This window comes from Lathamus discolor, chromosome 3 (assembly GCF_037157495.1).
Source record: "Lathamus discolor isolate bLatDis1 chromosome 3, bLatDis1.hap1, whole genome shotgun sequence".
NCBI classification, from domain to species: domain Eukaryota; kingdom Metazoa; phylum Chordata; class Aves; order Psittaciformes; family Psittacidae; genus Lathamus; species Lathamus discolor.
In genome coordinates this window covers 106,073,739-106,091,821 of record NC_088886.1, presented here as the reverse complement: position 1 = coordinate 106,091,821, position 18,083 = coordinate 106,073,739, and the positions used below count along the sequence as shown (strand labels likewise).

The 18,083-nt window shown below is 45.3% G+C and overlaps 1 protein-coding gene across 1 annotated transcript in view; it reads right to left on the bottom strand.

Moving 5' to 3' along the window:
• Nucleotides 1–1,225: 1,225 nt before the first annotated feature.
• The window catches only part of HK1 (hexokinase 1), a 39,714-nt gene continuing 22,856 nt past the window's right edge, over nt 1,226–18,083 (bottom strand). Inside the window, exons 9-18 of the mRNA XM_065670992.1 lie at nt 16,246–16,479; nt 14,444–14,748; nt 13,727–13,875; nt 13,507–13,626; nt 12,158–12,253; nt 11,031–11,130; nt 8,435–8,618; nt 6,227–6,382; nt 5,296–5,529; nt 1,226–4,423 (exon numbers count right to left, since the gene is read on the bottom strand). Coding sequence (XP_065527064.1) covers nt 4,279–4,423; nt 5,296–5,529; nt 6,227–6,382; nt 8,435–8,618; nt 11,031–11,130; nt 12,158–12,253; nt 13,507–13,626; nt 13,727–13,875; nt 14,444–14,748; nt 16,246–16,479 — 1,723 coding nt within the window. The 3' untranslated portion in view covers nt 1,226–4,278. The remainder of the gene's footprint in view (nt 4,424–5,295; nt 5,530–6,226; nt 6,383–8,434; nt 8,619–11,030; nt 11,131–12,157; nt 12,254–13,506; nt 13,627–13,726; nt 13,876–14,443; nt 14,749–16,245; nt 16,480–18,083) is intronic.

Here is an 18,083-nt window from a genome sequence, read left to right as displayed (position 1 = left end):
AATGTCAGTAAGATCCAGTTCTTTAAAATATTTCACCTTGCTCTGTGAAAGCAAAACTACAAAGGATTAAATTCTGCAGTGAATTCAGAGAAAAGTTTGTGGCTTGAACTGCAAGAGTACTCGGGGACATGACTTTACTTCTTCACTTAACCTGCCTCACATCCCTGCCTGCTGTGGAGAACAATTATGTTACAAACTTGTCTCGCTAATGGGACAACAGAGCACAGGGCTGTATGCCCTTAAAGAGTTCATTATTTTAAATCATGCCAGCAGGTAGTGTCTAATCTAGATGTTATCTGTCCAGCCCTCTTAACTGGCCAGCCTGCTCTTCCCAAGACTGTACCACTGGTGCACACAAGGGAGAGGAAGAGCAGAAAGAGGCATTTACAGCCAGCCATCACCGAGTCCTTTTTGAACGGATTCAAAACAATTAGGGAGGGATGCTCTGCAAGGCACAGATCTCTGGGATCAGGCTAGAGGTTGCAAAGACTCTTGCTCCAAGGAGCTGAATGGCACATACATGCAGAGTTCACTATTTCATGTATATAAGCTGTACTTCGCCCATGCTCAGCCAATGTAATTATAAGGCCTTTAAACCTTTTAAAACCTGCAGCTTTCTAATGCAAATCTTCTTAGGCCAAACAGGCCTATCTTCAGCATCACAGCTTCCATCACACCTTAACAGCTAGCAAGAACCTATTTCAGATGCCCAAATGTCACAAGTTTGCTGACAGTCCCTCCCCTGTACAGTCCCTGATAGGCACCAATGTTTTCTGACAGCTCAAGGCATCTTTCTCTCTTGTTGAGGTGCAGGAAGCAGAGGATGGATGATTTCTTCAGGTCACAAGTCCCTGTGCTCTGAAGGACTCACACTGCAGATCCTGAAGAGTTACTCTGGTAAAACCAGCAAGAGTTAAGAAAGCAGAGATGCTCTGAGCCCTTGTTAGATACCACAAGGCATGCCAAGGCAGACTACAGTACTTCTGTCATACATGGGGTAACGGGAACACCATGCTCCATAGTAAATACATGCAATTCTTCATATAAATATAGACATGATTAAATACTGTGCAGCAGTAAAACAGCTCCGGGTCAGCAGTAAATCCTTCCTCTGCACAGTCACTTGTACTCTAAGCAGCAATGGAGTCCCTGCAGCCAGCAAAGAAAAATATTTGGAAAACCTAATTTTTATGGCAAAGGAATGAACAAAAAGCACAAAACGGGGTTCAGAAGTTCGGAAACACTTTATTTTGCCTTCTGCTATTTTCTTAAGAAAACAAAACTAAACAAAGTCTGCTTGTTTTAAAACCCATTCAAAAGGCTTCTGAGAGAATCCCCAGAGGAGTAAGGAGCAGGTAACATTACAACAGTGGTATGCAAATGTTTTTTTTTCCCCAGGAAATATAAGATTCTGTGTTCATATTGCAGTAATTACATGTTAACAATTAAGAGGACTAGGATTTTATTCACCAAGCCTAGAAGCTTTAAGTAAGACATCTCAGTCATTGCTTGGATAACATTGGAGACATTTCTTCAGACAGTTATAGCTTGTGATTCACTTGGAACAGCTTCCTAGAGGTAAGAAGTAGTCTGGAAATGGAAAGCCCACCAGATCTCCCTTTGGAAAAGAACTGCCGTGTCTTATCAACTACATCATCTATGGTCCACAGTAGGAAGAATTGTGCTGTTAGAAACACAAACTCACACCCTATTTGTTATGGGCTGGATCCAATAAACAAAACAACCTATGCCATTATCTTCAAAATTCACAGTCATCCCAAGACCAAGCTTAACTTTCACTTCTCATTCATCCTCTATCCTGCACTGACCCAAGCCCTCAGATGCTGAAGAGCTCCAAACCCAGGTCCTTAGGGACAGCTCACACTACCCCTATAGCACTGCTGCTAAGATTTGCAAATATTCAAGCAGTTAAAATGCAACATGTCCCCTGCACCCAAAAAGTTTCTCACCTTCTTCTCTCTCCTATTTGGGGTCATAGCTGCACATGAAGGGTGTCAGCAACTATTCAACCTGTAACATAAAACGGGTTATTGGAGAAGCACAGCTTTAGTGTGTGCAAAAGGGTCTTTCAAAAGCAACTCCACCACAGGATGCGCAAAAGAGCAGTGTATGAGAACCTAACACTGTGATTCTGCAAACATTAAGCCTATGCACAGAGGGAGTGTAACAGACTGATATGCATTAGACTTCTTTGGGGACACAGCGACTGTAACATATCCATCACTGTGTATCTACCTGATATAATCACATTGGTCTTGGTGCAGTGCACTGACGTTTTCCTGCACTGCAGATCTTCCTGCATGAGATGCACCCAGACAAACTACATGTCCCTAAGACTTGGGCATAGTCAGCTCTGTGCCTCTGCTGAACTACACTAGGAAAAACGAGGCACAGGGACCTGGGTAAAATCCACCCTATTTGAACCTGACCCTGAATGCCCGGGAATAAAAACACACACACAAAACACAGGCACCACTGGGATTAGTTTGCAGCTCTACCTACACAATAGCTCTTCCCAAAGCACTAAGCCACCAGCCAACAGCACCTCTTCCAGAAAGAACCACTAAACACCAGTTAACGCACATCAAAAAAAGTTTAATATTTTCACAAATATCACGTAACACTAGTACCAGAGCTACTAGTGTGCAAAGTAAAAAGACTCTCTACCTTTGCAAAACCACTTAGGCATGCGATTTTTCAGGTAGACACACACTTAAAGCTGCAATGACTGTTTGTGACTTACGTGTTACTTTACAACATTCACTCACAGTGCACCATAATGCATATTGAAATGATACTGATAGGTAGGGCAATCCAAATCTTAGGGGAGTGGAACAAGGACAAAGAGCAATAGCCTGCAAATTTCCATCTACTTTCTGCAGGAAAAGGCAGCAGGGAAAACCATGCAGACATCTCCAATTCATTTTTGGTAGAAAAGCAGGAATAAAGGACTACCGTGTGGTCTCCCTCGTTGCAGAAAGTGTAGTGACTTGCAAATGTTTTCAACATTTGCCTTCCTGTGTCTCAATTTAAGTAATGTGACTGGTATGCAAATATAATCATGGCATTGACTCGACAGAGGACAGTATACACCAAGTGTATATGATCTTTGTTGTTGCTTTAATCCTTGGAATAAGCTGGGTCTGATTTTGGCTTTCTGGTTCGTTTAGTTTGCGCACCCAGGTCATCAAAGGCAAGATCAAAATCAAATCCTCATATTCCTTTCTGATCACTAACTCTAGCTGTATGTTTGTGTTTTGAGTGGCAGCTTAATTAACACTATTAAAGATTAAAGCTTTGTGTGGAAGCAAATACCCATTTAAGGCAAGAGACGGAAGTATACACATCCGAGTGACATTGACTAGCTGCAGTTTCAGTAGAAGGGCAGCTGTGGTGCCCTGATCTAGACTGACAAGAAGAGATAGAAAATATTTTTTATAAGAACTCTTAAACAGAAGAATACAGCACAACCCTCATAGGGACCATAAACCTACCAGTTTCCCAGCTCTGGAGATTTGGATTACCCCAATCATCAACCACTTTGTTTTTACTCTTTAAGGATTTCTTGCTGAGAAGTGACAGATTTCACCCAGTAACACAACACTATTCACAGAAGCAATGGGAAATACCAGTGGAACCAGATCTGTGGGACAAGGGCGTTTACTTTTACCATGACAAAACAGGCATCAAGGAAGCAAGTAATGTCGCACTGTCAAGTCCCACTATAGTTACGTGCGTGCACAGTGCTGACACACCATAATGTTTTCACAATCGCTTTAGACGAAACAACAGCAGGTAGATATGCAGGAGGGAACTGTTGCTTCCCCTTCACTAAAAGCATCAACAACCAGGTCTGGTGGTCAGTGTGTTGGTGGTGCGCTTATCAGGGATGCTGCAAAGAACACATTTGGTACAATGCAACGGTAGCTCTCAACGCATATCACTTGGGGATAATTTCGTCTTAAGACAACAACTGATTTTTGACAGCTGCAGAAATTATAGACTGATTTTTCGATGACCTACAGATGGGGAAGGTACCAACAAGGTGAATAAGAAACATGCAGATTGGGGTCCAGAAACAGGAGATATTATTAACAGCACACATTCTATCTTGTATCCTACTTTTTATGTCATTAGCTGTATTTTCTTTTTCCCCGATAAAGCAGTGAGTTCTGGGTTTTTACCAGTTCTGACTATGCAGTCGCTGCTTTATGAGAAAGTGCTCACAAGACAGAATCGGGGCCACGATTGTAGAGTTCAGTTCTGCTCAGCTTCACGAAGCCTGCATCCCACTGCTGTGATGAGTGCTGCCCCTTTCCCACTACCATCTTCCGACAGCAGGAAGGTCACATCGCAGTTGGGTGCCAGGTCTTTGACTGTTTGGTGCATGATCCTTGAAAAGCTGTAAAAAGAAACAATGGCAATGGGTGAGAGAGGTCCTGCAGCACCTACAGGAGTGTAGCACTGCCACAGGCCTTTACAATGCCCCTCCCTTCACTGGGGAAAGAATTAGGACTGTCATGGTTTAACCTCAGCCAGCATCTAAGCAACACACAGACACCCACTCATTTCCCCCCCACAGTGGGATGGGGGAGAATATCGGAAGAGTAAAAGCAAGAAAACTCTTGAGTGGGTTCAGATAAAGACAGTTTAATGGGACAGACACGACGGTGGATCTGAAGACTGGGAGCAGTGGGAATTAAAGGAGAAATGCACTTGCATCCCACCCTTGCCTCTCTGTCTTTGTGGGGTTAACCCAGATTGCTAGTATCACAGCAAAGGGGAGAGAAGATACCATGCACAGTTGTCTCCTTCCTACACATCTCTCTCCATGCACACCAGACAGGGGCACTAGTCCTTTCCTCCTCCTGCTGCAGGTGCTTTTAGACTCCTGCCCTGACCTGCCATTGCTTCGCAGCTACTCATCTCCTCCACATACTGAACAGAAACATCCTGCAAAGAGGCACCAGGTATTTCAGCACTGCTCTCTCATTGCCTCTGCACAGCAAAGAGATCCCTCCCTTGCTATGCAGCTTCCAACATGTTCAGCAAGCTGTGTCCACTTCAGTTTGTCACTGCCCAAGGATCCTTTCCAATTCCTTCTTGTCCTTCTTGTTGCCCTTTAGAAAGCCCTGGCCATCCCTGATTAAAACTTTTTAACTAGCTCTTATCCTAGCAAATAAAAGAGACCAGTTTGGTGCATCAAGAAAAAGGATGTACAAGCAACAAGCTACAGATCACAAGCAAATACATGCTGAGAAAGTGAATACTTACTGTGGATGTAGTTTGTACAGAGTCCCATCCACACCAACCGTTATCTCCAGGTGCTCTAATCCTCTGTTCTCCCTAATTTTATCTACCATTGCAGCCATTCCAGCACCGCATAACTGAGCTGCTCGCCTTGACACCGCTCCGCACACTGTCTTCACAATGATACTGTCATCGCAGGTACTGTTGAGCCCCAGCTGCTGGAGGATGGCTCGCACCTGCAGCAAGGCTAACCTGTCACTGCAGATGCAGAAGAGCACAGTGTTAAACATTTCCCACAGTCAAGCCACTGCCACAAATCCACTGTATTGATGGCTGCATCCATGCATCCACACCAGGCAGCAGCCTTTCCTGCCAGCGCAAGAGACCTCAGGGAATGCAAATTCATTCACACCAGCACCATTCTGCAGTGTAGGAGAGGGGTACAAGACAGCAAAGGAGGCTCCAAGTGCAGCTCTGCAATGCCTCCCTTTCTCTTTTATCAAAGGGCATTTCAGGAAGATACTTTTCATGCCCACCTCAGGGTTTCCCCCCACTTAAAGACTGAACAGGCTTTGAGATTGCTTTGAAATACAGAGTCCAATCAAGACACAAATATATCCAGTAAAGAAATCCTCATTCAGTACAACAGCTATAGCTACACACACACAAGGGGCACAGGAGAATGGCTTGATTTCCAAGCAAGCAAATAAAATAATACAGTAAGGGAACCCTTGACAGCCCTTCCCATGATTTAGCAGTAAGCATCACTAGAAATTCAGATGATATTGTAAAGAGTCCTCCTACAAATGTGCAGCCTCTTACTGAAACCAAAATTATCTCTGGAGAACCAAACAATACTCTCCCGCTGTCCCTTCCCTCTAGCACTGTCACCTCATGACACATGACCACATGATATTATTTCACCCTAAAACAGCCTCCTGTGCAGTGTTCTTACCTCTCAATCTGAGAAAGGAACTTGGTTTCAAAGATGTGTCTGGTCTTCAGTGTCTCTGAAATCTGGCCTCTGAACAGGAACCCCCGTTTAGTGAAGTCAATCAAAATATTGCGGACTATTTCCCCCAGGTACATCCCACTGATCATTTTCTCATACCTGTAATGAAAGACAGCAGCACAGCTCAGAGGGACACTGCTCCCATTTGCAAAGGCAGCAGCATTGCAGCTGTATTATCAACCAGGCGTTCTGCCCATGCACACGCCTGTGTAGACTGTGTATTTCATGTCCCAACAAAAAATGGCCATTTACTAGAAAAACTGGGCAAGAAAAAGTATGAAGAGTCAGTGGGAAGCCTTGTGAGCCCATGTACAAACACTTCATCTGTTCCTCACTACCATGCTCCCCCAGCCAGGCTGTTGTTAACGGCGGCTGGTATTTCTACCAGATGGGAGAAATGAAAAACTGTCGCCAGAGAGCAGAACCATGCTCAGATGAAAGCCAAATTTGCAATGTGTCCTCCAGTGACAGCTCTGAGCAGACCCCAGGGAAAACATATCTCTCCACTGCACATCTGGGAGCCCTCTTGAAGCATGGCTGAGACCTTCAACAAAAAAAATGCTGTGGCTCTGTGCAGCAAACTTACAGGGAAATCACAATGTAGTCACTGCAAGTGCAGCATTTTTATGGGAATCCTGTGCTGCAAAACCCTGTGAAAGGTAAAAGATGTGAAAAGGTACATCCAGCATGTTCCCAGAATCCCTGCCTTTTAAACTAGCAAGCTGGGTGTCCAGGGTTGGTTTAAGCTTTTCAGTTATTTCCAGCACCCGTTTCTAGTATGGAACCAGTAGTCCGAAAACCACAGGAAGGAACCAAGCTGTCTTGAACCCCTCTTGCCTCCTGACTTTGCACACAGGACCAGAGTTTCCCATGCAGGCCTGCCCCCAGGAGAGAGGGAGAATATTTTCCATCTGCAGATCTCTTCCAAGCACAGGACAAGGAGTGGCCCATGAGTGATGCCTGGCAAAGGTACATGGCAGCCCTGTGCTGAGGAAGGCAGGAGTCTGCTTTGCACTCCTTCCCCTCCAGCATCATTCTGGCTGGAAGGGAACATTCGGGGGTCTGTTAGTTGTGCCATTAGCAATGAGCAGTGAACACTTCCACTTCTTGAAAAGTGCATTCATTAAAGCATCCTTTATTTCACCTCCTGAAGCTCTAAAGCAGGGTTTCTGCCCTGAATTGAGTGGAGCCCAGCATGCCATCCCACTGGAAGCAGGCCACGAAATCCATTTAATACTATGAGCTCTCTCAGGCTTGTACCCAGTAAGTGTCCTCCCTGTTGAGTGCCTAACTCTCTCTGGAATAAATTAATCCCCCCCGGAAGTCTCTGCTATTGCCTTTGGCTTCTTACTCCATGCCAACTCTGCTGCTGCATCAGGCTTGCTCAGCGTCAGCTTGAGCCCTAACTTCTAAAGAGCTTCCCAAGGGACCTGCCAAGTTGTCTGCATCCCCCAGGTTTTCAGGCAGATTTACTCTGAAAGCTCCTGGCATCAAAGCATTGCTGCAGAGAAATTATGAAGAATTGTAGTCTGGGCACGCAGCAGTCACAACCCAGTTTTATCAGTGCTGGGTACACCTCCCCGTCAGCCTTTTCTTGAAGGGGACAGGGAAGAACTTGCCCAAACAAAAGCTAGACCCCCAAAAAGCAAACTCCAGGGCTCATAATCAAGGCAGGTCCTCTAACATGACATCCAGAAAACTGCTTGAAATAAGAGCTGGCTACAACTGCTAGAAAGCTCCTGAATGCTTTACAATGAGCAGCTCCAAGCTCCAACCATGCTGGCTGGTCTACGATGAAGACTTCTAGAGGCAGAGCCCCCTACAAAGAGTTCAGCTAAAAGTGATTAAACTGAAACCAAGAACAAAAGAATGACAAGCCATCTTAACTCCCTCAGTACAACACAGGGTGCGAAAAAGGGTCTCTTAGTAATTTCAAGGCTCTTGAAGTTCTCACCAAAAACCCTGCTGAAGTCCCATGGCAGCCAATAAGATTCATAAAAGCACAGAAGAGGGAGATCCCACAGGACTGCAGGGCTGCAGTCATTTTCCACTCTTAACCTCTGCCTTCTCTGACTAGGAGAAATCAAATTCTCTCTTAAAATCATTTCAGGTAGCCTGGCTTATACTTAACACACATTTATCCCGCAGTACCTTTGCTTTCCAGCATTTAGTGAATAGTCATCAACTGCTTTGTCATATATTGTCCTGATATCGTCCAGGCATCCATTATCCCCGAATGCTCCCCACTCTGTGTTCACGCACATCCGTCCTTGCTCACCATCCACCATCTCTATGTTTCTCATCTCTTCCATGTAACAGGCATTGCTGCCAGTTCCTGAAAGAAGGAAATACTGAAATTACTCTTTAGAACAAAACATGCTAGAGCAAGCACGACAGCCCGGAAAACCCTTCTGGGGGATGTTGAATGTGCTTTTTCTGAATGATGAAGTCAAATTATCATTTGAAATGTCACCAAAAAAATCCCACTCTTCAAAAATCCTAAATTGAAGGAGGATATTACGGCTACGGTGCACCGCTTAAGATGGCTCACAGAAGAGCCCTCCCAGGCCAGCTGGGCTGAGGGTCCCATGCTACAGGGACGAGCAGGGAAGTGCCAAGGAACAGGGAGTGCCATTTTTTGGCACACCAACCTTCATGCACTACTGAACCCAAAACCATAGCCAGCAGCCAGCTGGATTTTGAAGTTAGGAGCCACCTTCCACAAAGCCCAAGGCTCCACAAAATTCAGGGGAAAATTTGCCAAACTGAAAACGTCAGCAAGTTCTGAGGCACAAGGCAAAAGAAAACCCCAGGGATTTTACCAGCTACCTAAAGGGTAATTTCAGATTTTGCTTGGGGTTGGTTTTTTTTGGTTTTTATCAAATTGCTTAAATAGCTTCTCCAGCAGGAAGGTTACTTCTATGTTGAAATGATGCCGTATCAGATTCTGCTTAAAGAAGATCCTAAAGAAGGTGGCAATTACCAAGTGCTCTATGTACCCAGAGGCCTTAGGGAGCAAAGACTTATTAGCAAAGATAGGCAGCTTTTACTGCTACCTGGAACAAAAGTTTTCTTGAAGTTGCCTACCAAACTCTTATGTAACCCTGCATCACACATTCTGCACCAATTATAAAAGCAAGTCTGTTTTCCTTTGCAATTTTTCTAGGGTACTATATCAATAAAGTCTGAGCAAAACTAGATCCTCCCACAGTATTCCCCTGCTGCAGGAATGCTGAGCCACAGCACAGCGTCTGGCAGGGAGAGGAGGAAGTCTGGGCTTGCAGACCAAGACCCAGGTTTGCAGGACCAAGCCCAGTTGCAGACCATCAGGACTGGCCAGCCTCCCAACTCCAAACCTCACTGTCCAGAATGAGTTAAGTAAGGGCTGCCTGAATATGTGGATACCTATTCAGTACAGAATGTTCAACTGAGAAGCTTCTAAATGACCTCCTGTTGCCAGCAGATGAAAAGCAGAGACCTGGACTCATCAATGGCAGCTTCCAAAGTACCCAGCAGTGGAGACTAAGGCATTGGCTCTCCTGGGCAGGAGAGGCAGCACTGGGCAGAGACAGAGCACCAGAAGATTTGAACTCACCCTTGCAAGAATATTTTTCCCTGACAAGCAACAGCAGGGAAGTTTGCGCACCTCCCTGCACTGAGGACAGCAGGACAACTGCCGGCTCATGCAGCTCCTCAGCAAGCACCATCAGTCTAGCCAAGGCAATTCAGGCAGGGCAGAGGGAGCTGTTGGAGCCCTGAGGATTTCACTCTCATTATCCCAGATGAACCCAGGCCACCTCTAGTGCCCTGCTTTGCACATAAGTACACTGGCTGGAGAGCATATCTGGCAAGGCTGCAGCAGACGGTCCTCAGAGGACATTCACAGCTCCCCAAGGACACGCTGTCCTTCCTGCAGGGAACTCTGTCCCTGAAAACACGCTGCTGACAGAGCTGCACAGACACGACTTCCTACCCACACTGCACTGTGCTGATTCATCCTGGACATTTTCCAACTGTCTGGAGGAGAAATTGGTGGCATTTTATTTTCCTCCAAAGCCACCTCACAACTGAAAGCACTCTTAAAGCTTCCAGGTGCCTCATCCTCTTCTCTCCCACTGAAAATCCATTTCCCTGGAGAGCTTTGGGAATACACACAGCGCCATGCCTCAGGCACCTCAAGTGTGACACTTGCAAAGGCTTCAGCAGCCACCTGTGGAATTATTTCAGCTGTCTCACTGCTGGGAAAAGGGGCTGTCAGTTGCTGCACTTTGTCTATCAGAGCTTTCCATCACATGCCATTCAGGTATTGTGGCTGTGCTTTACAAGTTTATTCTGAGAGATCACATGCCCAAGGGAAGCTGTGGGCTACCTGAGCACCCCAGCAGGGAAACTATGACAGGCTAAACTAACCCAAGGAGCTGGTGAGGCCGAGTTCACATTTGCTCACTTAACAAGCAGCAAAGTGATTTTCCCAGATAAGACAGGCAGGACCTGTTCAGCACTACAGCCTGTGCTTGTATCTCAACTGATCATGGACAGACCTAAGCTGGCTGTTGAATTTCATTCCTAACTCCTTCTTGCAGCTTACTTCTGAAGGGGTAGCTGTTAATCTCAAAATCTTTCACTCCTGGACATCCCAGATATATTTTCAGTTAACCACAGGGATGTGTCCATGAGAATACAGACAGACAAGTTGACATGCTGTTTAATAAGAAAGTGCCAAATAAAAAGAAGCTCTAACACATACCCACAATGAGTCCAATTTCACAGTTTGGGTCTTCATAAGCACAAGTCATCATTGTGCCCACTGTATCATTCACCACAGCCACCACATCCAAGTCAAACTCCTTTGGAAGACAGAAATACAACAGCGAGAACTTTAGAGCAACTCCTCACACCAAATGGGACACAAAAGGAGCACACCAAATGGGGAGCCATGAAAACACACTGGAAACAACTGCAAATACCAGCATGATTTTACACATGCAAAAACAGGAACTTAATCTTCCAGCAGGTACTAAGGCTCCTCGCACACTCTACATAAGATAGACTATGTCTTCAGAAGAAAATATATTCCTGTATATATGTGTGTGTATATATATATATATTCCTGTATATATCTCTTTAGTTTAGGTAAATTTAAGTACAGATCTTGCTTACAGACGCATGGTAGAGGGCTATTGCCACTCTGTATTATAGCGGTGCAGTAGCAAATCCAGTAGTAAAGGTTTAAAATCTCTTTTACACTTCCTGATAGAAATTCCGCAAAATTAATGATCTCCTCAGGCTATTCTTCTTCCCTTCCTAGAAAGTTTCAGCTAAGCTGCTTGAGGATTTTTCAAGATCAAGGGTTGGGCCGGGGGGGTGGGAGAACTGTCATTTAGGGTGCACTGACATGCATTCTGACAGTCACTATACTGAAAACTCCTTTCTCCATGCTCTGATGCAGTGAAAATTGCCATAGGGTTTGAAATAAGTCTTGAAAGTTCTGCCAAATTTGGAAGGTTAGAATGATGGGGAAAAAAACCAAAAGCCAAGCAATAAAACCAAATCCCCAGTGTAGCTCATTTTGAGTAGCAATTTCAGTTTGGTAGCTGAACTCTCCCATTTCCACTGTGCACTCTCTATACACTGTCCTATGTCAGTCAGGCTACGCGTCAGCATCAGAGCCAGCACAGCCACATGGCATTGGCAGCGCTGTACCTGGACCTGCTGCAAGGCGAACACCTGTCATGGACAGGAGGCACAGCCCGTGTCCCCAAAGCACACAAACCCTGCGAGAGGAAGCCAGCCTGAACCATGAGATCTGTCAAGTATGGAGGCAAGTGAGAAGCAGGGGGTGAAAAAGAAAACAAAAACAGAAGAAAATATTACCTCTCTCCTTTTAATTCCTTCTCTAAGCAAATAGACCACATCCTCTCCCTCACAATCTGTAGCTTTGAAACCTTTTGTCCAGTTGAGAAGGATACCCTAAAAAAGAAAGAAAATAGGTTATCAAGTTTCCTGGTGCATTACAAATTGCCCCCAGAACCCTACAGTCCTCTAAGGGATGATGACTGAGCATTTCTATCTGATAACTTCCCTGCATTTGCCCGCCTCACCAGATCATAAAAGCACAAAATCACAAGGCCTCACACAAATGAGCAGAGGATAGCACACAATTCTGAAGCCACATCCCAGGCAATGGCCATGAATATTTGTGGCCAGTTGGTACGTGGACTCATAGGGACCCTCAACTCATAGGAGGTTCTCCAGGATTCACCAACATGGGTGCTATGTTTTGTTGAACAACTTGTCTTCTCTCTCCATCACACTCCAAAGTCTCCCTGGCTTGACCCAGCCTCCTGTCATCAGCAAGGTGGCAGTATTTTAGAGCTGGAAATTTGAATGCTGCTCCAAACATCACTGCCTATTTCCCCCTTCCTTATATATGAACAGTCATCTTATTTTCATTAAGACTACTCTGTACACTTGACATTTCAAATGCTTTAGTATTAGGTTATACAGAAAAGCCTCTATGAAAAGGAGTATCTCTTACTATATGTGAAATTTGCATCTAAAATTACTAATCATTGGTCTCCAAATTTCCAGAGCAATGCAACAAACTATAAAAAACTGTGTTAAAAGATATGTCTTTTCCTAAAAAAAAAAAAAAAAGCACCAAGTACACAGGAAACTATTTACAGCTGCACAGGTGGCATTGGTGGAAGTAAGTGGCAGTGAAGAAATTAAACACGAAAGCAAAAAGAATGTCCCACTTGACAGGGACATGCTGTAGGCTACATTGTCGCCCTTAGGGTGACATAGCCAAGCAAGCCCTGGTCCATCTGGTCCACACAGTGAGACGAGATCAGCTGCGGAACAGGCACTGGCAGCAGGGGTGGACTTCTGCTTACTGCTTGGAAAACCAGGGAAGTATCACAGTCCAGCAAGTTTATATGATTGGAAAAAAACATGATACCTTAAAAAATGGATATCACCACCATGAAAAATCTAAATGCTCTTATCCATCACAGCATTGGGCTGAGGAGCATTTGCTCTGTTACCTTTAAAGGAACTATTTATAGGAGCAGCTGTACCGGTCAGGGTCAGATCATGAACCCTCCCCTCATACAACCTCCCTGTAAGTGTCACATAGGTGATATGAAGGCAGACAAATCAGGCCTAGCATAAGCACAAAAACTAAAGATCGTAGTATCAAAAGATATTAAGAGAGAACTTACAGCATCCAGACTGGTCTGCTTGCAAGGGAAGGAAAACGTGAAGCCTAGAGGAAGTCGTGCACCTTTTATCCCCATATAATCCAGGAAGTCAGAAATGCAGGTAACAATGTGATCAAACAGCTTTAAAGAGAAAAGTCATACATTTGAAGTTGTACATGTTACCTGCTCTTAACAAATTTGAAAAGCAGCAGTGCTGCTGAAGAGACACACAAATACTCACCTCTTCTCCTGTTCCCTGCATCACCTCTATAGGAATGGCATAGATTTTGTTGTGCATCTCAACTGTTCTTCTTTTACCACTGCGGATTTTCACCAGCAAAACTCTAAAGTTTGTCCCTCCAAGGTCAAGTGCCAGAAAGTCTCCATTCTCTGTAAAAGAACATGTGTGTATATTTAAAGAACCATAAGCAAAACCTAAACAACTGCTTTCCCTAGAAGGCACTTTGATAGAAAATCTCTTAGAAACTCAGTTGGGAAGATCTTCAAAGGAGTATTTAGATGCTGCTCTGATTATTCCAGCCCTGTGTGCGTGTGTGTGTGTGTGTGTGTGTGTTTTTGGTTTCATTTTGTATTAAAACAACTGTTCCCTGAGAAAAAGCAGAAATTTGGTCAGCCACCCTGAAATGCAAAGAACTGCCCAGGTGGTGCAAACAGGGTTTGGGTTATGAGTTTAGCTACAGTTTTCTCTCCCCAGGACATGGCTAGCTTGGACCCTGGGGAAGAACATGGGGCCAGGCTGCCAGCAACCAGCATAAAGGCAGCGCAGGCTGCCCTGCCCATGACTGAGATTTCCTCCTTTGCATAGCTCAAAAGGCTCCTCTTTCATTGTACCAGATCTGTTCACCCCTCACCAAACCCAAACTCCTTCACTGACAGCCCAGTTTGGTCACCTTGTGGCTGAGGCAGTGCCCTCACTCCAGCAAGGGCATGCCTTTACCTGTCCCATCTGGCGTGCTGCGGACAAACGTGGGCAGCATTTTCACTTTGGCAGTCTCATGAGTCTTCTTCTTCAGCCCTGCTTCCATCTCCGCCCTCATCCTCTTCTTCACCTGCAGCAGCTGCTCATGGGTGAGCTTGAACTCAGCCAGTGTCTCGTCGATGAGCCGGTGCTGTTCTGACAGCCGGTACGCCACCGCTGTCACCATCGCTGCTCCCTTCCCGCTGCCACTCTCCGAGAGCAGGAACCGCACCTCCGAGTCAGGCACCAAGCGCCGGGTGGTTTTGTGCAAGCGCCGGGCGTACCTGTGGGGAGGGGAGGCTGCAAGCCTCTGTCTGTGTTGCCTCCCCAGCAGTCCCCAGAATTTCTGCTGCCAACGCAGACCAACTGCAAAGGGAGCAAGGAGCCTCACCATGGCCAAACTAGCTACAGACTCCCCAGTAGGAAAACTGCCAGGTCTTCCCCATGGCCTCTTTCCTCATGAGTTTCTAAGAAAAGCCAGCAAAAAGCAAGGGGGAGCATCAGAGTCTCATCCCCATATTCTGACCCTCGATGGGAGAAACCCCCTGGGCCCCAGTGCTGCTCCAATCCCCTCTCCTGGGGTTATCAAGCTGTCTAAACCTACTGGTTTAGATGGTGTGGGGAAACAGTTCAGGAATAAAAATTGCCATGTATGTTATCTTTACGCACCCCTGACCTACCGTCTGGAAAAGCTAACCAAAATAGCATTATTGGAAATATTTTGTTCACCAAAATTTTATATTTTTCTTTAAGGATTGCTTTTTCCCCAACAAAAAGATGAGAAAGTAAATGTTAAACGTATTTCTCCTTTCAAAAGTTTCCTCATAAATGACACTCAGCCCACCTAGCCAGCTCCAATACCAAGGTATGTCCTGTATGCTGTGTACCTGCTTACCCACAGCTAAATCCTCCAGCGAAGACTGGAAACTGACTTGTTCTCACCAGTTCTTATTTACTAAATAGAAACCATTTACTATGTGTGCATAAACTACACCTGCACACTGCATGTGTCTTTCATTTCTTTATTCTGAACTTGGAAATCCTTATGTAGGTGCAGCTGCTCCAAAACATCCGCAGCATTAGGGCTTGGGCACTGGGGTTATGACACTAACACACTTAAACCCTGTTATGAGCACCAGGTACACCCACAGTTGAAGAGCTCGAATTCCTTTCTGATTTCTACATAAATCTAAATAGCTGCTTGATTAAAAATGTAACTTTCAAGATGGGGAAAACCAAGTCAAAACCAGTTTTTAAAAAGCCATGGAAATGTAAGCACCATGGTTTTTTCCCTTGGAAACCCCACGTATCTTCAGGGAAGACTGAAAAAAGACGAAGTTTGGCACAGTCATTTTCTAAACAACTGAGTTTAAATTGAAAACAGAGATCAAGGTGCATTAATGCAGGTCTCCTTTAAGCACAAAGTAGTATTTTGTACAAAGAAAAGTCTCCTACTACGAGGTCTTTTGAGATCCCTTAAGATATGTACTCAAACCACCATAGTTTTCATTAATCTTACAGTATCCAGTTACTCAGAGTTTTGGTTCTTTTTTTTACGGTTTTGTTGGTTTAAGATGTCACCCTACTTCTTCACTTAAAGACATCTCCCTTTTCCACTAAGCTCCCATCTCAGACCAAACCCCCACACCCACATTTTGGGTTCCTCATCTCACACCCAAACTGCATGCCTGGGTGACGTCTTGGGGTTACATGCCCAACCCTTTGCAAGCCAGAGACTGTGGCAGGTGAAGAGTGTTAATGGCAGGAGCAGAGGGACTCACTGTGGATGCATCTTGTAGAGGGAGCCATCAACCCCCACGGTGGTCCGGAGGCGGCCAACCCCTTTGTTATCTCGCAGCTGGTTGAGGATGGCACCCAGCGTAGAGGCTACCAGGTTGGCTGAGCGGAAGGACACAATGGTGCAGACGTGCTGGACGGCAATGCAGTCCTCATGGGATGGCTCCACCCCCAGGCGGGTTAAAATTTCTTTGGCTTTGTTCAAACCTTCTTTGCTTCTAAGAGAGGAGTAAAAGATACTTCTTTGTGGGAGAGCTATAAAATGCAGGACTAAAGCACATCTGACCATGAGTGTCCCTGCTTGGGGTTTGAGAAAGGGGTCATACAGAAAACTTGTTGGAGATCTGGACTGGAAAGCTCCTTGAGGCTTGAAATAAAATGCTCTAAATATGCATTCATTCACAGACAGAAAAGGCTTTCCATTAAAGCCTGGTGCAAACATGCCACCTACAAACCATGTAATTCCAGGCACTGTAGCAGCCGGGATTACTTCTATATGTACCCAAGAGCCTGCCCTCCTTCACATTAATTTCCCAGGAAGCAGATAGGGGGGTTGTGAGTGCTCCATCCCTCGAAGTGTTCAAGGCCAGGTTGGATGAAGCCTTGGGTGGGGTGGTTTAGTGAGAGGTGTCCCTGCCTATGGCAGGGGGGTTGGAACTAGATGATCTTGAGGTCCTTTCCAACCCTAACTATTCTATGATTACGCCACTGGCAACCTGTCCAATTCTAATCATGTGCAAGTCTCTTTCCAACACAGAGTACGTTTCTGTTGTGCCACATGATCAGAACAAATCTTCTACCAAGCAAGTTTCTTGTACTCCAAAAGTGAACGCACAAAGCATGGGACCAGGACCAGCCGTATCCTGCAGAGATGGGGCATCCCCTACAAGCACAGCGTGTGTGGTAGCTCAGGCTACAGCTGGTCTGACAGCGCCACACGCAAAGCAGGGCAGCAACCACATGACAGCTCCTTCAGTGCACTCCCAAGAAAACTAGCAGCTTCTAAGCACTTTTACAGACCTGGAGGAATTACATCCATCTTGATCACACTGATGCTTTAAACTTCAGCTTCTCTCTGGAGCCAGAAGCACCAGCCCCACAAAAGCATACACCTAAATCCCACGCTCGCTTGCTCATATGTCTCAATAAACTAAAAGCATGAAAAACAAAACCCTAAGTCATTTCATCCTAATGGGTCTCTTTTCAGGCTTTTATGACCTCCCCGAATTTCTGTCTCTTGAACTGTGTTTTCCCTCATCAGCACCCAGCCTGAGAGCAAAGTTTCTGGCAAAACTTATCCATGTCCAACTCGGTCATTTCCCAGACAAAAACCACAAGGAGTATATCTTGTCATTACTAACTGCACTCCATATATCTTTCTAAGGACTGCTGCACCTTGCCAGCATCAGCAAGAAATTTGAAGCTTCACAGGGATGTGCCACCTACTTAGACCCAAAGTGCTCTTCAGGAAGGGAGGTGGGATTTCAGAGCTAATTTTGCCCTTAACTGAGTTTCTCAATACCTGCATTTTTCTCATTGCTGTTCAACTTTATATTGGTCCATTACACAGACCTTTCTGCTTAAGATGAATGAACACACACACTTAACAGAAATCTGTGCGGATAAGACCATCTGCAGGGACAGGGGTGAAAGAGGGCAGGGGGCAGACACTGTAGAAGTTACTGGCTATTCCCTTTGGACTGCATTCATAATCAATAATCACTAGCACCTTTACATGTGTGCACCAAAATCAGCAGCATTTCAAAAAGAAAAGCCAGCACAATTACTACAGTACAAACCATGCCAGTGATGCGGATTTTAA